Below are 18,100 nucleotides of genomic sequence, written 5' to 3' on the forward strand. Positions count from 1 at the left end.
TTACTTTTTGCTTTCATACACACTTACTTTTTGTTTTCATTCCCAAGGGCAAAGGCTCCTCCCCAGAAGTGTGCCTCTGCCAAAAGTGCCCTAAACCACTATGATAAGAAATACAATTCTTCTAACAGCATGAATCTGGCATTCTTTGCATCAGTAAAGCTAGGAAAAAATCATCTATCATTCTTCTGTGGCAGGCAGAAATGACAAAAATTAACCAAAATTCCAAGAACTCATTTCACTGGAAAAAAGGTTCAACTAACTCCATATATTTATGCTTCTCCCTCTAACATTCTTCTCTTCCCCCAAAAAAGAAAACCTGACTGTTTTTATTTCTATTATAAATTCAATCTTTTTTGCCCTGGAAAATCTCAGGCCAAGAAGTCTTGCTCTTCTGTAGCTGCCCTTATGTAAGGTCCACAGCAGAGGTAATTACATGCTGTGATCTGAAATAGATGGGTAAGAGTTTTTCAAAGTGGGTTTTGGTCCTTGTATAAAGGCAGGAAGAATACTTGTGAAGGAGATAGAAACATTAATTTACATGTAACTGTAGTCTGACAGATTCAAAGTTCATAGTTAAGAGGGACTTTTATATATTAAACTGACAGTGAGTAGTTTTTAAAACATTTAGAAGTGTTTTACGTACAGACACAAACAGAATGATAATTTTTCTGGAATAAAAGCACTGTAAACAAGACTACCCTGTTGAAAGAGTTCTGTGCTATGTTTCTACACATCCCTGCTTAAAAGAAGTTCTAATAAGGTCAATTTACACTTAGTGCCTGATGCCACTGATTTCATCCCAAAAATGCCTAGCTGTCAAAACAAGCAACTTCAATTTACTGATGTTCTAACAGATCACAGTAAAATGATGACTCTAAAAGCTAACTCTTTCTATTTGTACATCTGCCTTATGCTGTGAAAGACAAAAGAATATGTATCATCTTATGTATCATCATCCACATGATACTGTTTAAGTCAGAAACAAGATAAGTTGCATTCCAGGAACTGCTTTTAGTGAATCATACAAAGTCAGAAGTAAATACATTACAGAAAAATTTACTGTCCACATAATTTGAGTTATACAGACTGACTTACAAGTTTATGTAAAATAAAAAAATCTTTAATAGTCAGAGGTTGAAAGTTAAAGATGACAGTACATTATTAGTTTATATTCATTATTAAAACTGAATAAAGGCAAGCTCATAATTCAGTAATGTTATAAAATATGCAAATTACAATATTAAGATACACGATCATGGTAACTTTTGGCAAAGCAAAAGACAAACTGGAATGGTAATTGTGATTATCCATGGCTTCCTTCTTTTTGACTTAGATGCTCATTACACACTGTATGAACTGAAAAAAATAATAACCATTTATTAAATGTACGATACAGAACAAGTTTTCTCTTTTTCTCCTAAAATACCTATTATCACTACTCTTTTCTTGTAATCATGTTCAGTCCATGAACAACAAAGCTTTAAAGCTAAATATGAAAATTAGCTAATACTTAATTTACAACAAAGCACTTCCTTAACAACAACAGATAAACCCAGGAATTACTTCACCTTACTGTTCTTGTTTTCTCACACAGGTGCAGTCAAGAAGCCAAGTCCTACAAACCTGACTGATTAGAATCCCTCCCCCACAAAATGCCTACTAAGCCTTAAAAAAGTGTGTGTCTGTGTCCATGTGGGCATGTGTACAGGTAACTGTGTAAGAGAGAAGCTGAGTATGAAGGGCAGTGTACCTGCCTAGATGCTCTTAAACCATCGGGAGCCCTGACAAAATGCACAATGAAATTTAAATAAACCTCTGCAAAATATGTAAAAACTTTGAGAGAGAAGATTTGACTCCAATTCTTCTACCTAGCTCAATTCCAAAAGAAGAGCTGATCGAAAGAAAAACAGGATCTTCAGGCTCTCGGGTAGTACCATAACAGTAGGGAATACAAACACAAACTGAAATCATTACTGTTTCTCTTCAGTTTTAGTTTTTAGGTTTTTTTCAGTTCTACCCAATAAGTTTAAATGATTCCTTAAAGTTTACTTACATCATCATACTGGAAGTTCACAAAACCTTGCTGAGATGCATCCCTTCTTCTAAAACATTCTGCAAAGATGTATTTAAAAAATAAGTACAGAAATCAGTTAAGAAGAATTACAGTTAATCAATTTTTTTCTTTTATTTTTTAAAATGTATTGTACTTTCATTTTAGATTTGGCCACACCCTATTGCAAGTTGTCTTTTGTAGTATCAGAAGACTAGCCCATAGTTTATATTACTCCTCGTAATTACGTACTTCTCACCTTCTTGAATTTCATTCCAAAGTAAAACAAAAGGTTCAAGGTTCCAAGAAGGAACAAAAGGGAGAATTAAGGCAGAGCAAAATGGAAGCAAGGAAATAAAAGAAAATCACAGGGATGAGAGCTCATGAAGAACATTACAATTCATTTGAAGACTTAATTTCCAGTTCTTAATCTTCGTATTTATCATATACAAGATGTATGATAAATCTTCCTATTTATCACTTAACATTGACAGTGTCCCTCCCACCCTTTATGTTCTGTTAATAAACAGTTTCCCAATTTTGAAAACTTTTCTAATCTCTGGAATAAATCCTACATTAATTTTAAGTCTCTTTTTCAATGGGGACTTAAATAACCAGATTCTATAATTGTACCAGTTCTGCCTGTAAACTCCATTGAAAGAAACCTATTTTGTGTTACATAAAAGTTAAAGTTGAACCTGAGATGCCTGAGTAATCCTGAGTAATCAGATTTTATTAAACAAAAATCTGTTATGGAGATGCCATTAACAAGGCCATAATCAACATACCAGTGAGAGCTCTGAGTTTTACACAGCAGGCAATGTAATCATCAAATGTAATCTTTCCACGGGTGCTGTATCGCCTTGTGATTGCTGTCACTGCCTGTGGGCTCAATCTAAATCCTATTTGAAAGAAAATAGTCCACATTGAAATGACAGGTGAGCTAACACAATCTAACACAATTTTTATTGGAAATACGTGACAGTTACTGCGGGACTTTAACAGGTGCTGGGAAAAGCTGTGAGTCAGCATCAGTGTTAAAAGCTAGAAAATTTCACAACTTACCCATATTTGTCAAGGCTTTCTCTAGTTCTTGACGATCCACTGTGCCACTTCTATCGCTGTCAAAACTCATGAAGTGTTGCCTCCAGCCATTGACCACAGCCCAGAGTTCTTTAAACTCATTAAATCCCAGCGTACCAGACATATCTCTCTGATTCCAAAGCTAAGAAAAAAGATTCTTAGCTTCCAAAATTAAAAAAAACCCCTCTGTTTAATAGAAATTAGTATTTTTATCATCTGTGGTTCAAAACTCTTAAAGTCTGGGAAATAAAAGATACCCTGAGGCTATTATCAATATTTTATTGTTATTATTTCTTCTTATTATTGTTATTATTTCTTCTCATAGAAAACTAACTAGAGCATCCCACAGCACAGACAGACAATACTTCTGACCAAAGGTCAGAGAAATCACTCTCTCTCCACTTTTTCCTCAGTGAAACCTTATAAAACTATTTGCTCTTTCTGAATGTAACTTAGCTGGCTATCCTCTCTTTACTCACTGTAGTGCAGTTGTTATCGATAACACATATATCTGAAATAAAACAGATGCCAAATAAAAATATGAAGTTAGAATAACATCAGCTCTCTGTTATTCTAAGCAAGTTTTTCACAGCCCTTCCACTTTCATGTCTACTTTTTTTTTTAAACAGAAAAACATTTGAACATTACACTTTAAGTTTTAACTAAAAGTCTTCAAAGGTTCTAAGCTTGCACTATATACCTAAGTCTTTCACTGCTGAATGCCATATACCATCCTCCTAAGGTACCTGAACCTGATTCATGCAAGGAACAGGATTTAGGAGGCCTTAGATTATATTCAGCCTGTGTACATATGCTTAAATTCATTAGGACATCTACAATGGTGTCCAATTTTAAAAGCACAATAAGTGATTCCCATGAACCTCTGTTCTGAGCTGCCAGACCTGACTCCTTACACATTCAATGGAGAAACAGTTCCTAAGACTCAGAGACATACTACTTGTTGTAAAAGGTCAACCCCTGACAGCCTCATTTATTAGAATTATTATTTCATCCTGCAAACAGAATAAGAAAGGAATCTTGTTGTTCACAGTCATACCTGATTATAATACATATGAACTAAGGTCTGAATGTGAATTAGAAAGCATTTCCCAACTTTCAAACACTGTCTTATCTTTGTTCATGTCACGTAAAAATGTTTACATTTCATAATAAAGGATACATCCAGCATCGAGATCATGAGTCTGCAAGTCTCTAAGTTGAAAGCTATTTAAATTAAAAAAAGAAAAATAACAGCTGTATTAAAAGAATGACTCATTTTCAATTTTGTTTATATAAAGATTAAAATTGCTTATTATAACATTCATATAATATATTAAATAATTGCTTCTACTGTATATAGCCATACCATGTTTTGATCCAAGTAAGAGCTTCTAATCATGACTTGTCAAAAACACTGACAATACACAATCTGGAGACTACTGAAATTATAAATAAAATTAATGGGCTCTTAACTTAATCCTAAAAGTTTTGGGTTTCAATCAAAGTGGTTATTTTTGTTTCACCATAGAAATCACTTGAGCAAACCAGCTTTACTCACAGAAACTCAATTTTGTAAATCAAATGCTAAGCACCCTGACAGAGGAGTTCCGCCACAGAATTCTTTGTCAATATCAAAGCTCAATTTCAAAATAAAACAAAACACTTTTTTAAGAATTGCCCATCTATTATAAAACAAACCAGTTCTTCAGCTCCACAGCTGAGCAGTGGGGAACTAACCAGGTGCAGAAGGGAAGTTCTAAGTACAGAGATTTTACATTTGAAAGTAGTCCACATGCCAAGAAAGCCCTTTTACCATGCAAACAAAAAAACACTTTGCAGAAAGCACAACTACATGCTTTTTCTAGTAGATGTAATAAGAATAAGCATACTTTAGGGCTGGGAGTATTTTGTTTGTTGACTTACGTTTATATGCTCCTGCAATCCCTGACTGGGTCAGACATCTCTGTAGCTCATCAGCATCTATTTGTCCATCCTTTTGATAACAGAAGATATATTAGCTAGAGTTTTAACTTCCTCTTCCAGTTTGTTTATTCCCAGTACCCACTGGGAATGGGCAGTGGGATTAAACCAATTATCCTTACAAAACAGAACTGATTGCCTGTCTCTGATAAATGACAGAAACTGCCTTTTATAATTTGTATCTCTAATAGTGTTTCTTTAGTTGACACTGTTGCAACATACATTAGCTTTCACATGTAGCAACTTTAAGCACTCAAAAATAATCAGGATTGGCAGTAGCTTTGCTCTAAACTTTCCTTTTTTTTAAATTGCATAAAATATTGGTAGCATCTAATTGAGAATGAAGTGAACCAAGGCACAAAATCTTCTACAGAAACTCAGCTCTGCTCAAAGTGCTAATTTCAAGTTAATAGGTGTTACTTTCACTTTAGATTAAAGGTATATGATCTCATTGCTACAGTAGGAAACCTGGACCACAGATCATACATGCCTTCTTCCCAAGGCAGAGTTAAGATTGACAAATTTAAAAAAGGGTTGTTTGGGAATAGTAAGTTGTTATACAACCACATAAAAAAAAAAAAAAAACCCAAACAGAGAAGATACCTATCTGTGCAATTTTGAATATGAATGACTCTGAGAGAGATGCTTTGGAAGGGAAACAGAGAAAACAACTGCCAAGTCATAGAAGGAATGAGCTGTCAAAAGCAGAGCTGGAATTCTAGGTCACACTCCTCACACCCACAACATGAACCTTAGTTCATAGACAGTGTGACAATAATTTGACCTCATTCAAAGATGGTGCATTATATCTGCAGACATCAAAAACGGTGCAACTTTTTTGTAGTCTGTTTAATGCTTTACATTAAAGAACGCAAAATGATGCGGTTTTAATGTAAAGCATTAGATACGAAAACAACAGTTGCCTTATATTTGAAACAAATTTATTTGCCTCAGCATTTTCCTAAGGTTTTTAAATCCAGTAAACATTTTTTTTTTTAACTGGGATATGCTACTAAATGGACTGGTCACAATGGTATAGCCAGGTAACTTTCAGAAACAAAGTATGATTCTAATAGGATATAGCACGTAATTATTATACTATATGACATTTGACAAGGTCTGAAAAAAGAGCAGTAATATTTTGATTTTATATAACATTAATGACTGCTAAAACCAGAATGGTTTCCAATCTACTCTACCAGCCCTAACTATACAGATGTAATAAAAACATTATATTTACAAGAAAATTTCAAAATACGATCTGAATTAGCCATGCATATTAAGCAGCAAATCTCTTTAAAGTGCTTGTGCATTCTGAGACAAAGGCAGGATCTGGATGATTAACATTACCAAAAAACATCTCTGCCTTTCCCTTTTCTTTTTTTTCTTCTTTTTTAAAAGCAGAACTTAAGAATTAAACTATACCCAGCATAGGCGCTTTGTAAACAAACTTAGTAAGAAAATTATCAGTTCTCACAAAGATAGATTCAGTGCATTTAATAAAAATTTGAAACAATACTTTTGACTTTTTTCATAAACAATTAAATGAACTCCTTAAATCTAGGACAAAATTTCTGTTATAAACTATTTCATAGAAAGCTCAGGGATGACATTATATATTATTTAAGTGAAAAAGCATCACAGAGAGAACAGTAGGCCATAACCAAAAGCTGTATGAATTCTGTAATAAGTACTTCCTCAAAGCTGTGAGATTTGGCTTTTTACATACTTGCATGGATCGTTACAAAGGCAATTGATATTTTATCTGTTCCATTTCACTGTCTCCTTACAGGATTTTTACATCTGGACATCTAGTACTCAATGAAACAGACCCTTCTGATTCCATGGATAAGCTGGGTTGTTTTTGAAATGTTATTTTAATAAGTAATGATTCCTACAAATAAGGAAGTATTTAAGAGATGTACTAACTCGATGACACAAAATTACAGGAAAGAAATTTAAAATATAGTAACAGACAACAAGAAAGAAAGAAACAGAGGCCTAAAATCAACATTGTGCACACCCTCCACCCTATCAAACAACCAAACTCAGATATTGGCACAACTGAAGACTGCTATTCCATCTGTGACTCCATTAAGCCACTTTATCGCATAACAATCTCTTCCTTATTAGTTTTTCCTGTTCATAGTACGGCCACCTCCACAGCTGATGTTTCCAGGAGGCTTCTGGCTTCTTTTTCCTGAAGCTGACAGCATTCCCTAACCAAGGACTGAGCTAAAACTCAGTTGCTACATTTCACATAACTGTATAGTTCCTGTATAGTAACTACATAGTCCAACTAATGCTAACTAGCTCTTCTACAGTTCTGGCACACTTTAGTAGAAGGACTAAGTAAAACAAATCTGCTTTTTCAAAGACTCAAAAAATAGAGTTCTCCCTACTACAGACGTTGGGCAGTCCTCTCCCCCAAAGCTAAGGCAGAAATTATTCCCCAGGACAAACAGTCTCAATAAATAAATAACATTTTAAAAGTTTACCTGCCCAGCTACTGCAGCAAAATAACCATACAAAGGATCCTGAGGTTGTCCAGGGAATGCTGGTCCTCCAGGAGCTCCTCCATACTTCAGAAATCAAGCAGAAAGTTAATTAAATATAAATGAATGATTCAGTTAACTGTAAGAAACTGTAATGCTTGTACTTAAGAATCAATTTGTGTTTTTATATACACATGTAAAAGTCATATCAACCAAAAAAAAAAAAAAGAAATTTCTTTTAAAAAAAGAATGCAATCTTGGTATACCCACTTTTTATAATTTAAGCACATCAATGTAAAACCTTGCGCTGGATCCATCTGCTGACTGAGCAGTGTGCCGTACCTCATCAAGCTTAAACTTTACAGTCTACTACCAGCGCAAAACGGGCTCCCGAAGATAGGCTGTTTCTAAGGCCCTGCAAAATTTTTTTTTTTGCCCTTCAAGAAAGCTAAAGCAAAACAGATCTCTAGGGAAAACACCTGGAAGAAAATATGTGCTTATATTACGGTCTGAGGATTTTTTCTGCAGTATTGATTCTTAACAGAAATGTGGTGGAATGACACGAATTAATCTTGAGTTGAACAAATTACCAACTGAAGTGTAACAGTGTTTATACCCGTCTTTTGCAGGATCAACGAGCTTTTACTTTTTTTTTTTCCTTTTTCTGAGAAGCCTGGAGTTCTGAGCAGATATAACTTGCTCTTCCACGGCGTACAGCCATTTAGTGACCCCGCGACGAGCGAGACCTTGCCCACGGGACCTCCTCACTCGGGGGCCGCCCGATCCGCAGGGAGCGCCCAGCCGCGGCGGGGAGTTTCGTAGCCGCAGGCCTCCGGGCTCCCGCGGCCCGGCCCGCCCCCGCCCCGGGGGCGCCGCCAGCCGGCGGAGCGGAGGGGAGCGGCGCCCCGGTCCCGGCCGGCCGCAAAGCAACGGCCCGCGCGAGCCCCGGCCGCGGTCCAGACACCACCCCCCCCGCTCCAGCTGGCCGCCCCTAAGGCCGCGGAGAGCTCGTTAAACGACCCCCCTCTGACGCACGGCGCCCAGCTCCGCGCCCCGGAGGCCCTGCCCCAGCCAGGCTGCCCAGCCAGGCTGCCCCGCCACCCGCGCGCTGCGGCCCAGCCGCGCGGCGCCGCTTGCTCACCCCGCCCTGATAGTAGCCGCCGGCAGCGGCGGGCTGCCCCGGGTACGCCATGGTCCGCCGGCACCGGCCCCGCCGCCTGCGCTACCGCCCGGCCAGCGCCCGGGCGGAACCACTCGGCCAGACGGGGGGGACGGGGGCGGGCTGGCAGGCTCCGGAGAGGACCCCCTGCCTGCCCGCCGCTCCGGGCCTGGCCACCCGCCACAAGCAAGCGGCCGCCCGTCTGCCCCTCGCCCCGGGCGCCGCGGCAGCGCGACACGGTGCCGCCGGCAGCTGAGGGGCTCCCCCCAGCCCTGCCCGCGTGGTACGGACCGCCGGCCCGGGGGCGGCTCCTCCGGGCGGCGGCGGATGCGGCGGCGCGTTGCCTCCGGCTGCGGTCGGGGCTGCCAGGGGCCGCCGGCGCTCACTGGGCCCCAGCCTCGGTCCCCCGTTTCCCCTCGCCTTTGCCTCGGCAGCGCGGCGGGGAGCGGGGTCCGGGCGCCGTTTGGTCGCCTGCCGGCGGCGCTGCGTAGGGCCGGGGGGTGCGGGCCCTCCTGGGCCGCGTCGGTCGACGAGGTCTTGTGGCAACTGAAGTTATGGCTGAAAATCAGACCCCGTTGCGAGTTACTGATGCCCAACAAGGCAAGAAAGGTGTTCCGCAGACTAGGAGTATAATACGTGTTTAGGAGGATCCGGTTGCGCTACCCAGCTCTTCCGTGTTCCTGTGCCGGGACCGGCTGCGCTGCGTCCCGGGACAGAGACGAGTGGGAGCAGCTTAAGTTCGTCCTGAACCCTGAGAGTGCTGCAGTGCCCCTGTCACCAGCTCTGAGACACACACCGCGAAATGGCACCTGTGGTCACCAACGTGCGGTTAAAAAAGAAGCTGTACATCCGAGTGAGCGGCAGCGTAATGCCAAAAGGCTTCACGCTGATGCGGGCAACTTACAGTATCAGTCAGCAGAAATCATGCAGGAGCCCGCAGTACAGCTGGACACGCTGATAGACGACCTTTTTGGCAAATGTAGTCTTCTTTGTCATGCTGTTATCCACTAAGTCATTTAGAAAGCCCTGGAAATGTTAAATAATGAACCATTTGTATAGGTCGATCTCAAATTACTTTTAAATCACCCATCCATGATTTATAAAAAGGCAAGACAATAAAGCCCATAAGCTCGTTAGTTTGTTCTTTGTGCATATATCACAGATTGCATTTGTTTGTTATGCTAAACACGTCCTCCACTTTTCTGATCCTGTAACTTCTTGAACTCTGAGCACCCATCCCTCATCCCAAAGACAGAAAATAGATAAGCGATTCAGTTTTCTCTAGAGTCAGTAGATCCAAGTTCTTTCAAAACACAAAAGAGGTAGGAAGTCTAGTGTTACATTACAATTGCAAAAGGCCTTTCATGGCATGTCCCAACAGCAGGCCACAATCTGAGGCAGCTCCAAATTTGGCAATTAACCTCAGGTGTCCCAACCAGCACTGAGCAAAACTTGTTTAACAGCCTCCCCTAGGCTGGAAGAACTCACTGGTGCGGCCTGTATTTTAATCCTACTGATTCTTTGTTCCCTCCAGTACCCTGGAAAGCCGCAATGACTTGAAATGACCATGGCTTGGTCATTATTTGCAAAGTATTAAAACTCCCTCATTATGAGCGGTATTTGATTAAGTTGCCAGAAAATGAAAAGTTGTTCACTAGTCTCCATCTAACTGAGATAAATCTTCTGATGGAGGCTTTGCAGTGGAAATGCAGTTTATTTTCTGTTTGTTTAGCATAATTTCTGAAGCACTTCATTAATTTGTGTAGGACTGTATTAATTTAATCACTCTAAGTTACAGGAAACTTTTCATTTAGAGTGAGCCATCTTTCTCAGCTTCTAAGTCATCCTGTAAACATGGCTTTCAGATGATATTTCTATAGTATATTTTTTGCTATTTCAGCACCAATTGCACTGATACCATTGATAGTGGCAGTAATGTGACAAGCAATATGTTGTTCTATGAAATTTAATATTCAAGAGAGTTGTCAGCTGAAGGGAGCATATCATTATTCCGTATCTTCATCATACAGAGTAGCATACACGAAGCCTGTCTTTTCAGGTCAATGGAGAAGCAAAGTAGTGGATATGAATAGCTTTTCAGGTTAAGAAAGACCTATCTCAGAAGAGTGTTTGAGTAGCATCTGTTAATATAAAACTGTGCAGCGGTCAGATAGTTTTATTTACGAAACTTAATCTACATGCCATATACATTATCAGAGATACTGTGCTGAACCTGATTACAGTACAGATATTACATATAGTTGCCATATCTGGGCAAGAAGATTCCCTCATTAAAATATAATATAGGTACAGTGATAAAATGACTAAAGGCTGGAAAGACTAAAAATAAATGGCAATGAATATAAATGATAAGATGTAAAGAGTTGTAGAGTGATAAAAGAAACAAAATGTCAAATGCGATATATGTGTATGGCAAATAGCTTAAAGATAACAGGAAGGCACTTTTACGTATCAGATATAGACCAATTGCTAGAAGAAGGTACTAGAAGTGTATTAGTTCTATAGAAAATGTAGCAGTGTTTCACAGTTACTTCTTTTCTGTGCTTGAACACAACATGAATATCCAGTCATCCTCCATTAGCAGTGCTTCGAGTGAGACTACTGGTAATGAACACTGCCCTCTGTAGTTCATGTTTGCAAGATTGTCTAAATTTGACAACATGTAATCAAAGGAACTAGGAGGCAGATCTAACGAAGGAACGTATTTTCTATGGTTTACTGGGTAGGCATTTTGTTTGCACTAGTTCATTTGTTTTTTACTGGATTTTTATATAATTGTCCTGCAAAAGGCAGGCTGTTCCAGGAGATAAACCAATAGATCCGCCTTCTGAAGGACTACTGAACTGTGGTAACTTTTATCTTACAACTAAGAAGCTAGCATTAGAAATACACTGGTAAGAGATCTGGGTAAGATAAGTAGGTACTGATTATGCAGACCTGCAAGAGTATGTAATCCCTCTAGTGGGAAGACTGGACTCAAGCAACACAAAATGTTAGTACTAGTGCCCGTTTAGATAATTCAGTGTATTTTCCTAAGAAGAAACCTAAGTAAAATAATTTTGTCTAGAAAATTAAAATTATGTATACAGTTTACATTCCATAACTTTTGCTGGATTCTTCTTAATACGATGTCAAGAAGGAATTCAAAACTGACTTACAGTAATGGCATTACCTTAAAACCTAATCACAAGTCACACTGATTTTATTTACTGAATATCCTCACAGTGAACAAAGGCTAGCATAAATGCAGTATGCGTCACATACCTTTTGCTTCCCTTGCTCTGCCCCACCAGTTAAATAAGTTTGATATGTTTAAATCTGACATGAGCTTAGCTGTGACATGTAAATTCAGCCACTCTGAACGAAAAGCCTTAAGCTGGGCAGTATTGCTACTTACATTCCCATCTGGTTTAGCTGCATGGTTAGTGGCTGCATGCTGAAGCTTCAGACTTTCCTGGCAAGATGGGTATGGAATTTGTCCTTCTTAGAAATGCAATAAAAGAAGCTAGGGAGGAGAAAGGGAATTAAAGTGTAAAGTTCAAATTTTGTGAAATGTTTACTTAGCATATATGAGGGGATAAAAACTTGAAAATAAGTATGTTACTTGAGGAGAAAAAAAAATCTCACTACCTTTTAAATTGCCGCAACTGGAGAAGTGAATTCAAACAGTGATGTAATGGTTAATTAGAAAGGTAAATGTAGTGCAGACCAAAGGGTATTAAAATAAAGTAAGAGTGCCAGTAAAAGTACCCTGCTAAAGTTTCAGATGGAGCAAAGATAGAATATACAACCTTAGTTTGTCTCTTAGAATAGGCACTTGAAAATGCTGTTTTTCCCCATAGAGCTCATGCCTCACTCAGGGCCCAGAATGAATGCTGTCCAACTTATTCAGCTGTTTTTTCCCCTCTGACACCAGTCCTCCTTGTTATATTTATGGCATATTATTTATACTCCGTTCTGCAGACGTTATATTTTTACAAGGATTTTCTGTGGCACTCCTCACTATCATAGCCAAACTTTTTTTTGGAATAATTATCAAATAATGTACCTATAAGGGTGAGGGGCTAGGCATTTCTGTCACTTTATTGGTAAAGAGAGTTATGGAGATTAAAAGTTTCTATAAATTTTGATTGTCCATTTTGAGCCACCTGAATTTTCTCCAGCCCCATGGGGCTTCCAGTCTTAGTTTTCTCTCCCAGCTCTTCCAGCCTCTTTAGCAGGTGGTTCTGTGGCGAAGACTTCCTTTCTCCATACTCCTTCCCTTCCCTGGTTCAGTTCTCTGTGTTCAGCATTGTGGGACTTTTTCATCACTCTCTGGGTATCAGCAAGAGTATCACTGAAAGACTAAGATGAGATAATCTTAATTCTGGATGGTGCTGTTACTGAGGTTTTGATATTGCCATTATTTATGAGGCTAAAAATCAGCTCTTATCCAATGCAATACACTAACACGACTTATCACGTTGATTTCATTATAAATAGAGCAGTTCGTGTATTCCCCAGGCATGAGATCTTTATAGAATTAAAGCTAAAAAGTAGTTTTTCAGTAATAACATTAATTCCTGAGATTGACAGTTTGATGGTTCCCAAGATGGTCTTTAACTACAGTTTTATTTAAGGTATAAAAATATCTAAAGATAACTATAATGCGTGCCTATGATTGTGAAAAGACATTTACCATTCTACTTACTTTGCATATCACTTTACAAATGATCTGTAGTCCTTTATCACTTACCCTATTTCGAAACCTTCAATACTGAAAACTTGGATAATTTAAAATGGAGACTGATGAGTCATGCAAGCTCCCTTAATCCTTTGGTTGAATAACATGGGGTCAGGATCCACATCCGGTCTGTTTATACCAAACAGAAGCCAGTGTATGAAAAGCAGCTGTGTATAAATGATTGCAGCACAGAGCAAGGTCAGCAGTAAGGAGCCTGATTCCTTCTTGTACAGCCCTCATTGCAATCGTATGTATCAGTGTATATGTTCTGATATGTATCACTGTATGTATCAGAATATGTGTTCTGATATGGTAGGACTCAGAGCTGTAATGGCTGGAAGATAAGCATTAGCTTGTAAAAATCCTAGGTGCAGGTGGAAAGGAAGCAATAGGAATCCTGGTTTTGGTAAACCAGTGTCTTGGGCATCCAGCTGCTAGGGAGTATTCCTGGTTCCAGTCCCAATTTTCTGAATGATTTTTTTTTAAGCTGTGGCTATGTAATGGAAAATAGACAAATAGTCCAGGAGGCAAAGGCTGAAATGCATAATCTGTGGGCTAAAGAAAAAAATTCCCATTGGTTTGCCTTGGTTAAATTTTCAGTTTTGGCTGCATGGTGGCTTGATTTCAATATGTGAAATGAAGCAGGCTGTTTTACAAAATTACCTGTATCCAGGAATTTAGAGGACTAGCTTGTTTTCAGGTAACGTAAAACTCAGTTCTGCCACTTTGTGGGTGAAACCTGTACACATTAGTATGCTATGCTGCTGCGCACACTGTGGGCAGTGTGCCTTTCTCTCATCCCTCTGTGCTGGAGGCTGAGCTCCCTTCTGCGTGCAAGCAGGCACTGCCAAGTGAGCCCTTCTGTGGACTTAGGAATATACTGATCTTGAGTGCCAAAATGGTGTTAGGTAAGAAATAAGCTCATAGCTGGTTAGTTCAGCCAAGGGGCAGTACTTCTGGGTGCAAAACCAGCACTTAGGAATGGTGTTTCAGGAGTCTAAATTCTGTGACGTTCACCCTTTAGGTGCCTAACTATCGTTCGGGCTCTCAGTCGTAAGTAAGCGTCTTGAGAATCTGATGAGATAGTGTCCCTTCTCTCCAGGTCTAGTGCTTGAATTGGGTCAACAACCCCGCAGTGTTACCAGAGTTCATCTTCATTTGCTGATCTGTGATTTCCATAATCAATGCAACTAGCAGAATTATTGGGGAAATGGCTTGGGTTGATTTGTTGCCGTAGTAATGCACATGTGGCTCACCCTGACACAAGTAGAAGTGGCATGCAAATGACTGACTTCAAGAAAATAAACTTTACTTTTTTTTTTCCAAGTGCAGAGCATGAATGCGGTGCTCCCCTACCACAGATGATACTGTGGGGTTTCTAGCATGTGGGGAAATCACAGGCTTGAGTACATGCATTGAGTGAAAGAGATGTGCTGCGCCCTGGGGAAAAAAATCACCTTCCTGATCACGAGGTCTCCTCTAGGTGGATGTTTTGATTACCGTTTCTGTTACTACGCAGGGTGTGTGTCGAAAGTTCCTCAAATATTACAAAACACATCTGCAAGCAGCCAACATATGATGTGTTTACAGTTCCTGTCACAAAATTGCATCATGCTCGAGTACACTTTTAAAGCAATTGTAGTGAACACATTCTTCCTCCTGCTGTGGCTTTTGTAAATATTTTTTTCTCACACGTAAACAGTTCCATATTGTTTTCCCTGTTGCTCATAATACCCTTGTTGCTCCTTCTGTTTCCTTTGTTACGACCTCTCCCGAGTTGCCAGATATTTAAGGAATGAGCCTATTGCTTTCCTGAAAAGCGCCCACCAGATGTCACACTAGTGCTTTTAATACAGACACGGCAAACAACCCTGGATGGCCTTTTAACCTACACCAATTTTTTACTATGCGCAAATACAGCGTCAGCCAAGGGCTGAAACAGGACTCGCCTAGGTGAGGTAACTTCTGTGGGAAGCTGAAACCTGGCTATTCAGGTGTCTGTTCCCATCTGTAATATGATCTGTAATTTTCTTGAGATGTTCTTTGTGCCAAACTCTATATATGTAAATATCTAGCAGTGGTTTAGGAGTTTATATGTAGGTTCTTCTACTGGAAAAACTTAGGAGCATAGATTTAGGCATATATTTTTGAAAACCTTGGCTGAAGTTTTTGGCTAATACCTAAATATTTGGGTACGCTAGCTCTGTTGCTATCGGGACAGCTGATGATAATGTATACAGATTGTTCTTATTTCAGGTTTGTCAGACATCTGCTACTCCTTTCTGTTTTGTCCCACTGTCATTTCTTTCTTGTCCGGTTCTTTTGTGGCTGAATCTATTTATACTTCATTAATGTACACATTATAGATTGCTATTTTTTTTCCTTTTATCTAGTAGATGCAGAGAATTAAAATGATTACAGTTTCCACTGAAAATAAAATAAGGGTTCTATATAATTTTAAATAAAAAAATCCAACAGGTGTTGTTTGAAAGTATGCATAGGGCTTATGAGAAAGCAAAGGGGTAAAGGGACTAGATGCGTTATCAGTTGCCATACCCTGTGCTTTGGAAAGTTTAGGTCTCTAATTAACAAAAAGCTACAGGACTTTTTTCTGTTCTCATAACTGTGTATATTATCATTAATGAAAATACATATTTTTATATCATCTACCTGCTCCAGGAATGTTTACAGATTATAATAACCACATGCTGTTTTGCATTCTGTGTTGTGCATGCTGCATGTGTTACAGCCAGGAATTAGTTGTCCTTGACCCATCTAAAAGCACTTTTTGCCAAGTTTACAGCAACATATTCCAAATTCCTTTGAATTTTCTTTAAGCAAAGTTAGAAGTAAAGCACTCAGTTGGTGGCAGTTGACACTTAACAAAAAGCACTTTTGAGTTAGGAGCTGCTGTCAGATGTCAGAACCCAGTCGTGGCAATGGCCATCCCCAGATGGGCTACCGTGACTGGCTAGAGCCCTGGGGAAGCCAACAAAGCTGTGGATAACCAGCGTAATCTCCGTGCTCCTCTGGATTAGGATGTGTGTGTTATCTCTGTAAGGAGTTACTGATATTGCCCTCCTCTTTGCTTTTGGCTTTCATCTTGTATCTTTGTTCATTTTGGCATTTTTTGGTCACCTTTAATATTAGCTAATAGCCAGTATGGCTTTCTGAGGATTTAGCTTACGCATAACAACTCTAAATCTAGCAGCAAAACATCATCAGCCTTTGCATATGTGCTCTGCCGGATCAGATCTAGCGTTTTCATCACATTCTAGAATGGACACTAATGAAAAAATTAAAGAGCAGGAAAAAACCTAAAAGCTATGATCTAATAAAAACAATAACATTTTCAGGGCAGAGCCAACTCCTCAGCAGTTCTGAAATGTAGGGTGGATATAATATAGCCCATCACTGTCTCATCATCTTAGATTTGAGGGGCCCAGTTCTTCACTGGCAGTGGGCACCGTGAGCTAGACCCGCCTAGCCCTGTTTTGTACAGCAGCTTATGATGATGCAAAGACTGAAGCAGCAAATAGGCTTGTGAAGCTCTCTGCTGAAAACCTGCTTGGGAGGGTAGGACACAAATCTGTCTTCACGCTTGTAAAAAATGGCTAGACTTTTTCTATCTAAGAAGTAAATAAGTCTGTTTCTTCTGGGAGTTTGCTTTCCTTAAGAAGCGGGGGGAGATAGTGTTGATCAAGTGTTTTATTTCCTTTTTCTCATGAACTCTGAATAAAATCAGTCAGGAAGCAACTCTCTGTAATTCACTGCCCTCTTCCTCTCTGGAATAAAACACAGAGGCATACATATCTTTGTCTGGGCTGAAAGATCTGATTTTAAAACTGTCATGTTGTACTCCAAGAGAAGGAGCTGATTTTCTCCTGGAGCAGGAATTAGATGTCAGGGTGTCAATACTGCTCTGATGCCTCAGACTCTGTCTGGCTATGAACACTTAATCTCTCTTTACCTGTTTGTAAACAGAGATAACAAAACTTTTTTCCCTGACTCAGTCTGTTTATCTGGTTTGTATAATCTTTGGGTAGAACTGCCATAATTCAACTAATTCGAGCATGAATATTCAGCAGAAGTAATCTTATTTTAAGCATTTATTACATTTAGGATTGGGATTTAAGGTGTGTTAACAGAGTGCTTTAGCACTGCACCTACTTCTTGCAATGTGATCCCTTTAGCTTGTTCTTCTGCCACAGTAAGAGATTGAATCAATCAGTATATTTTATTATGATATATTTATTAAAAAATAAACAACCCTCCTTAGGAAGTTGCTGTTATTGTTTTTTTCAGTAAATTTATTTCTGCTGTTTTTCCTGGCACACCTCTGATGGAAATAGTGTTTGGACTGATCACTGAAACTTCCCTCCAGAGAGCTAAGGGGAAAATCCATGACTCTCCATTTACACATACTCTATGCTTGTGCCAGGGGGAGCTGCTTAAGAAGCTCGTCACTATTTTTTTTCGTAACTACTTGTGGGGAAAGAAGTAGATGATGAAACAGGATGTTTTTTCACCTGTCTGTTTTAAGGGAACTTTCAGAAGAAAAAGCAAAAGGTATGCAAGTGGTAGCATTC

General features: G+C 39.4%; 1 protein-coding gene across 1 annotated transcript; it reads right to left on the reverse strand.

The window, feature by feature from the left end:
• Positions 1-1,040: 1,040 nt before the first annotated feature.
• Positions 1,041-8,904, reverse strand: SRI (sorcin). The gene is made up of 8 exons (XM_026098635.2): positions 8,750-8,904; positions 7,612-7,695; positions 5,057-5,126; positions 4,314-4,357; positions 3,116-3,263; positions 2,839-2,952; positions 2,054-2,112; positions 1,041-1,356 (listed from the first exon to the last, which is right to left on the reverse strand). Exons 1-8 carry the CDS (start codon positions 8,798-8,800, stop codon positions 1,330-1,332), a joined length of 597 nt encoding a protein of 198 aa, XP_025954420.1. The 5' UTR covers positions 8,801-8,904; the 3' UTR covers positions 1,041-1,329.
• Between the last annotated feature and the right edge of the window lie 9,196 nt (positions 8,905-18,100).

Source organism: Dromaius novaehollandiae, chromosome 2, assembly GCF_036370855.1.
Source record: "Dromaius novaehollandiae isolate bDroNov1 chromosome 2, bDroNov1.hap1, whole genome shotgun sequence".
In the NCBI taxonomy this organism is placed as follows: Eukaryota; Metazoa; Chordata; class Aves; order Casuariiformes; family Dromaiidae; genus Dromaius; species Dromaius novaehollandiae.

What these genes read in the sequence shown, in the direction of transcription:
- SRI (XM_026098635.2), bottom strand. Translation starts at nt 8,800, where the DNA reads ATGGCGTACCCGGGGCAGCCCGCCGCTGCCGGCGGCTACTATCAGGGC. An exon ending in TTGCTGCAGTAGCTGGGCAG is followed by an intron (nt 5,127 to 7,611) that starts GTAAACTTTTAA and finishes TGTTATCAAAAG; the next exon opens with GATGGACAAATAGATGCTGA. An exon ending in TGAACTTCCAGTATGATGAT is followed by an intron (nt 1,357 to 2,053) that starts GTAAGTAAACTT and finishes TATTTTTTTCAG; the next exon opens with TTCATACAGTGTGTAATGAG.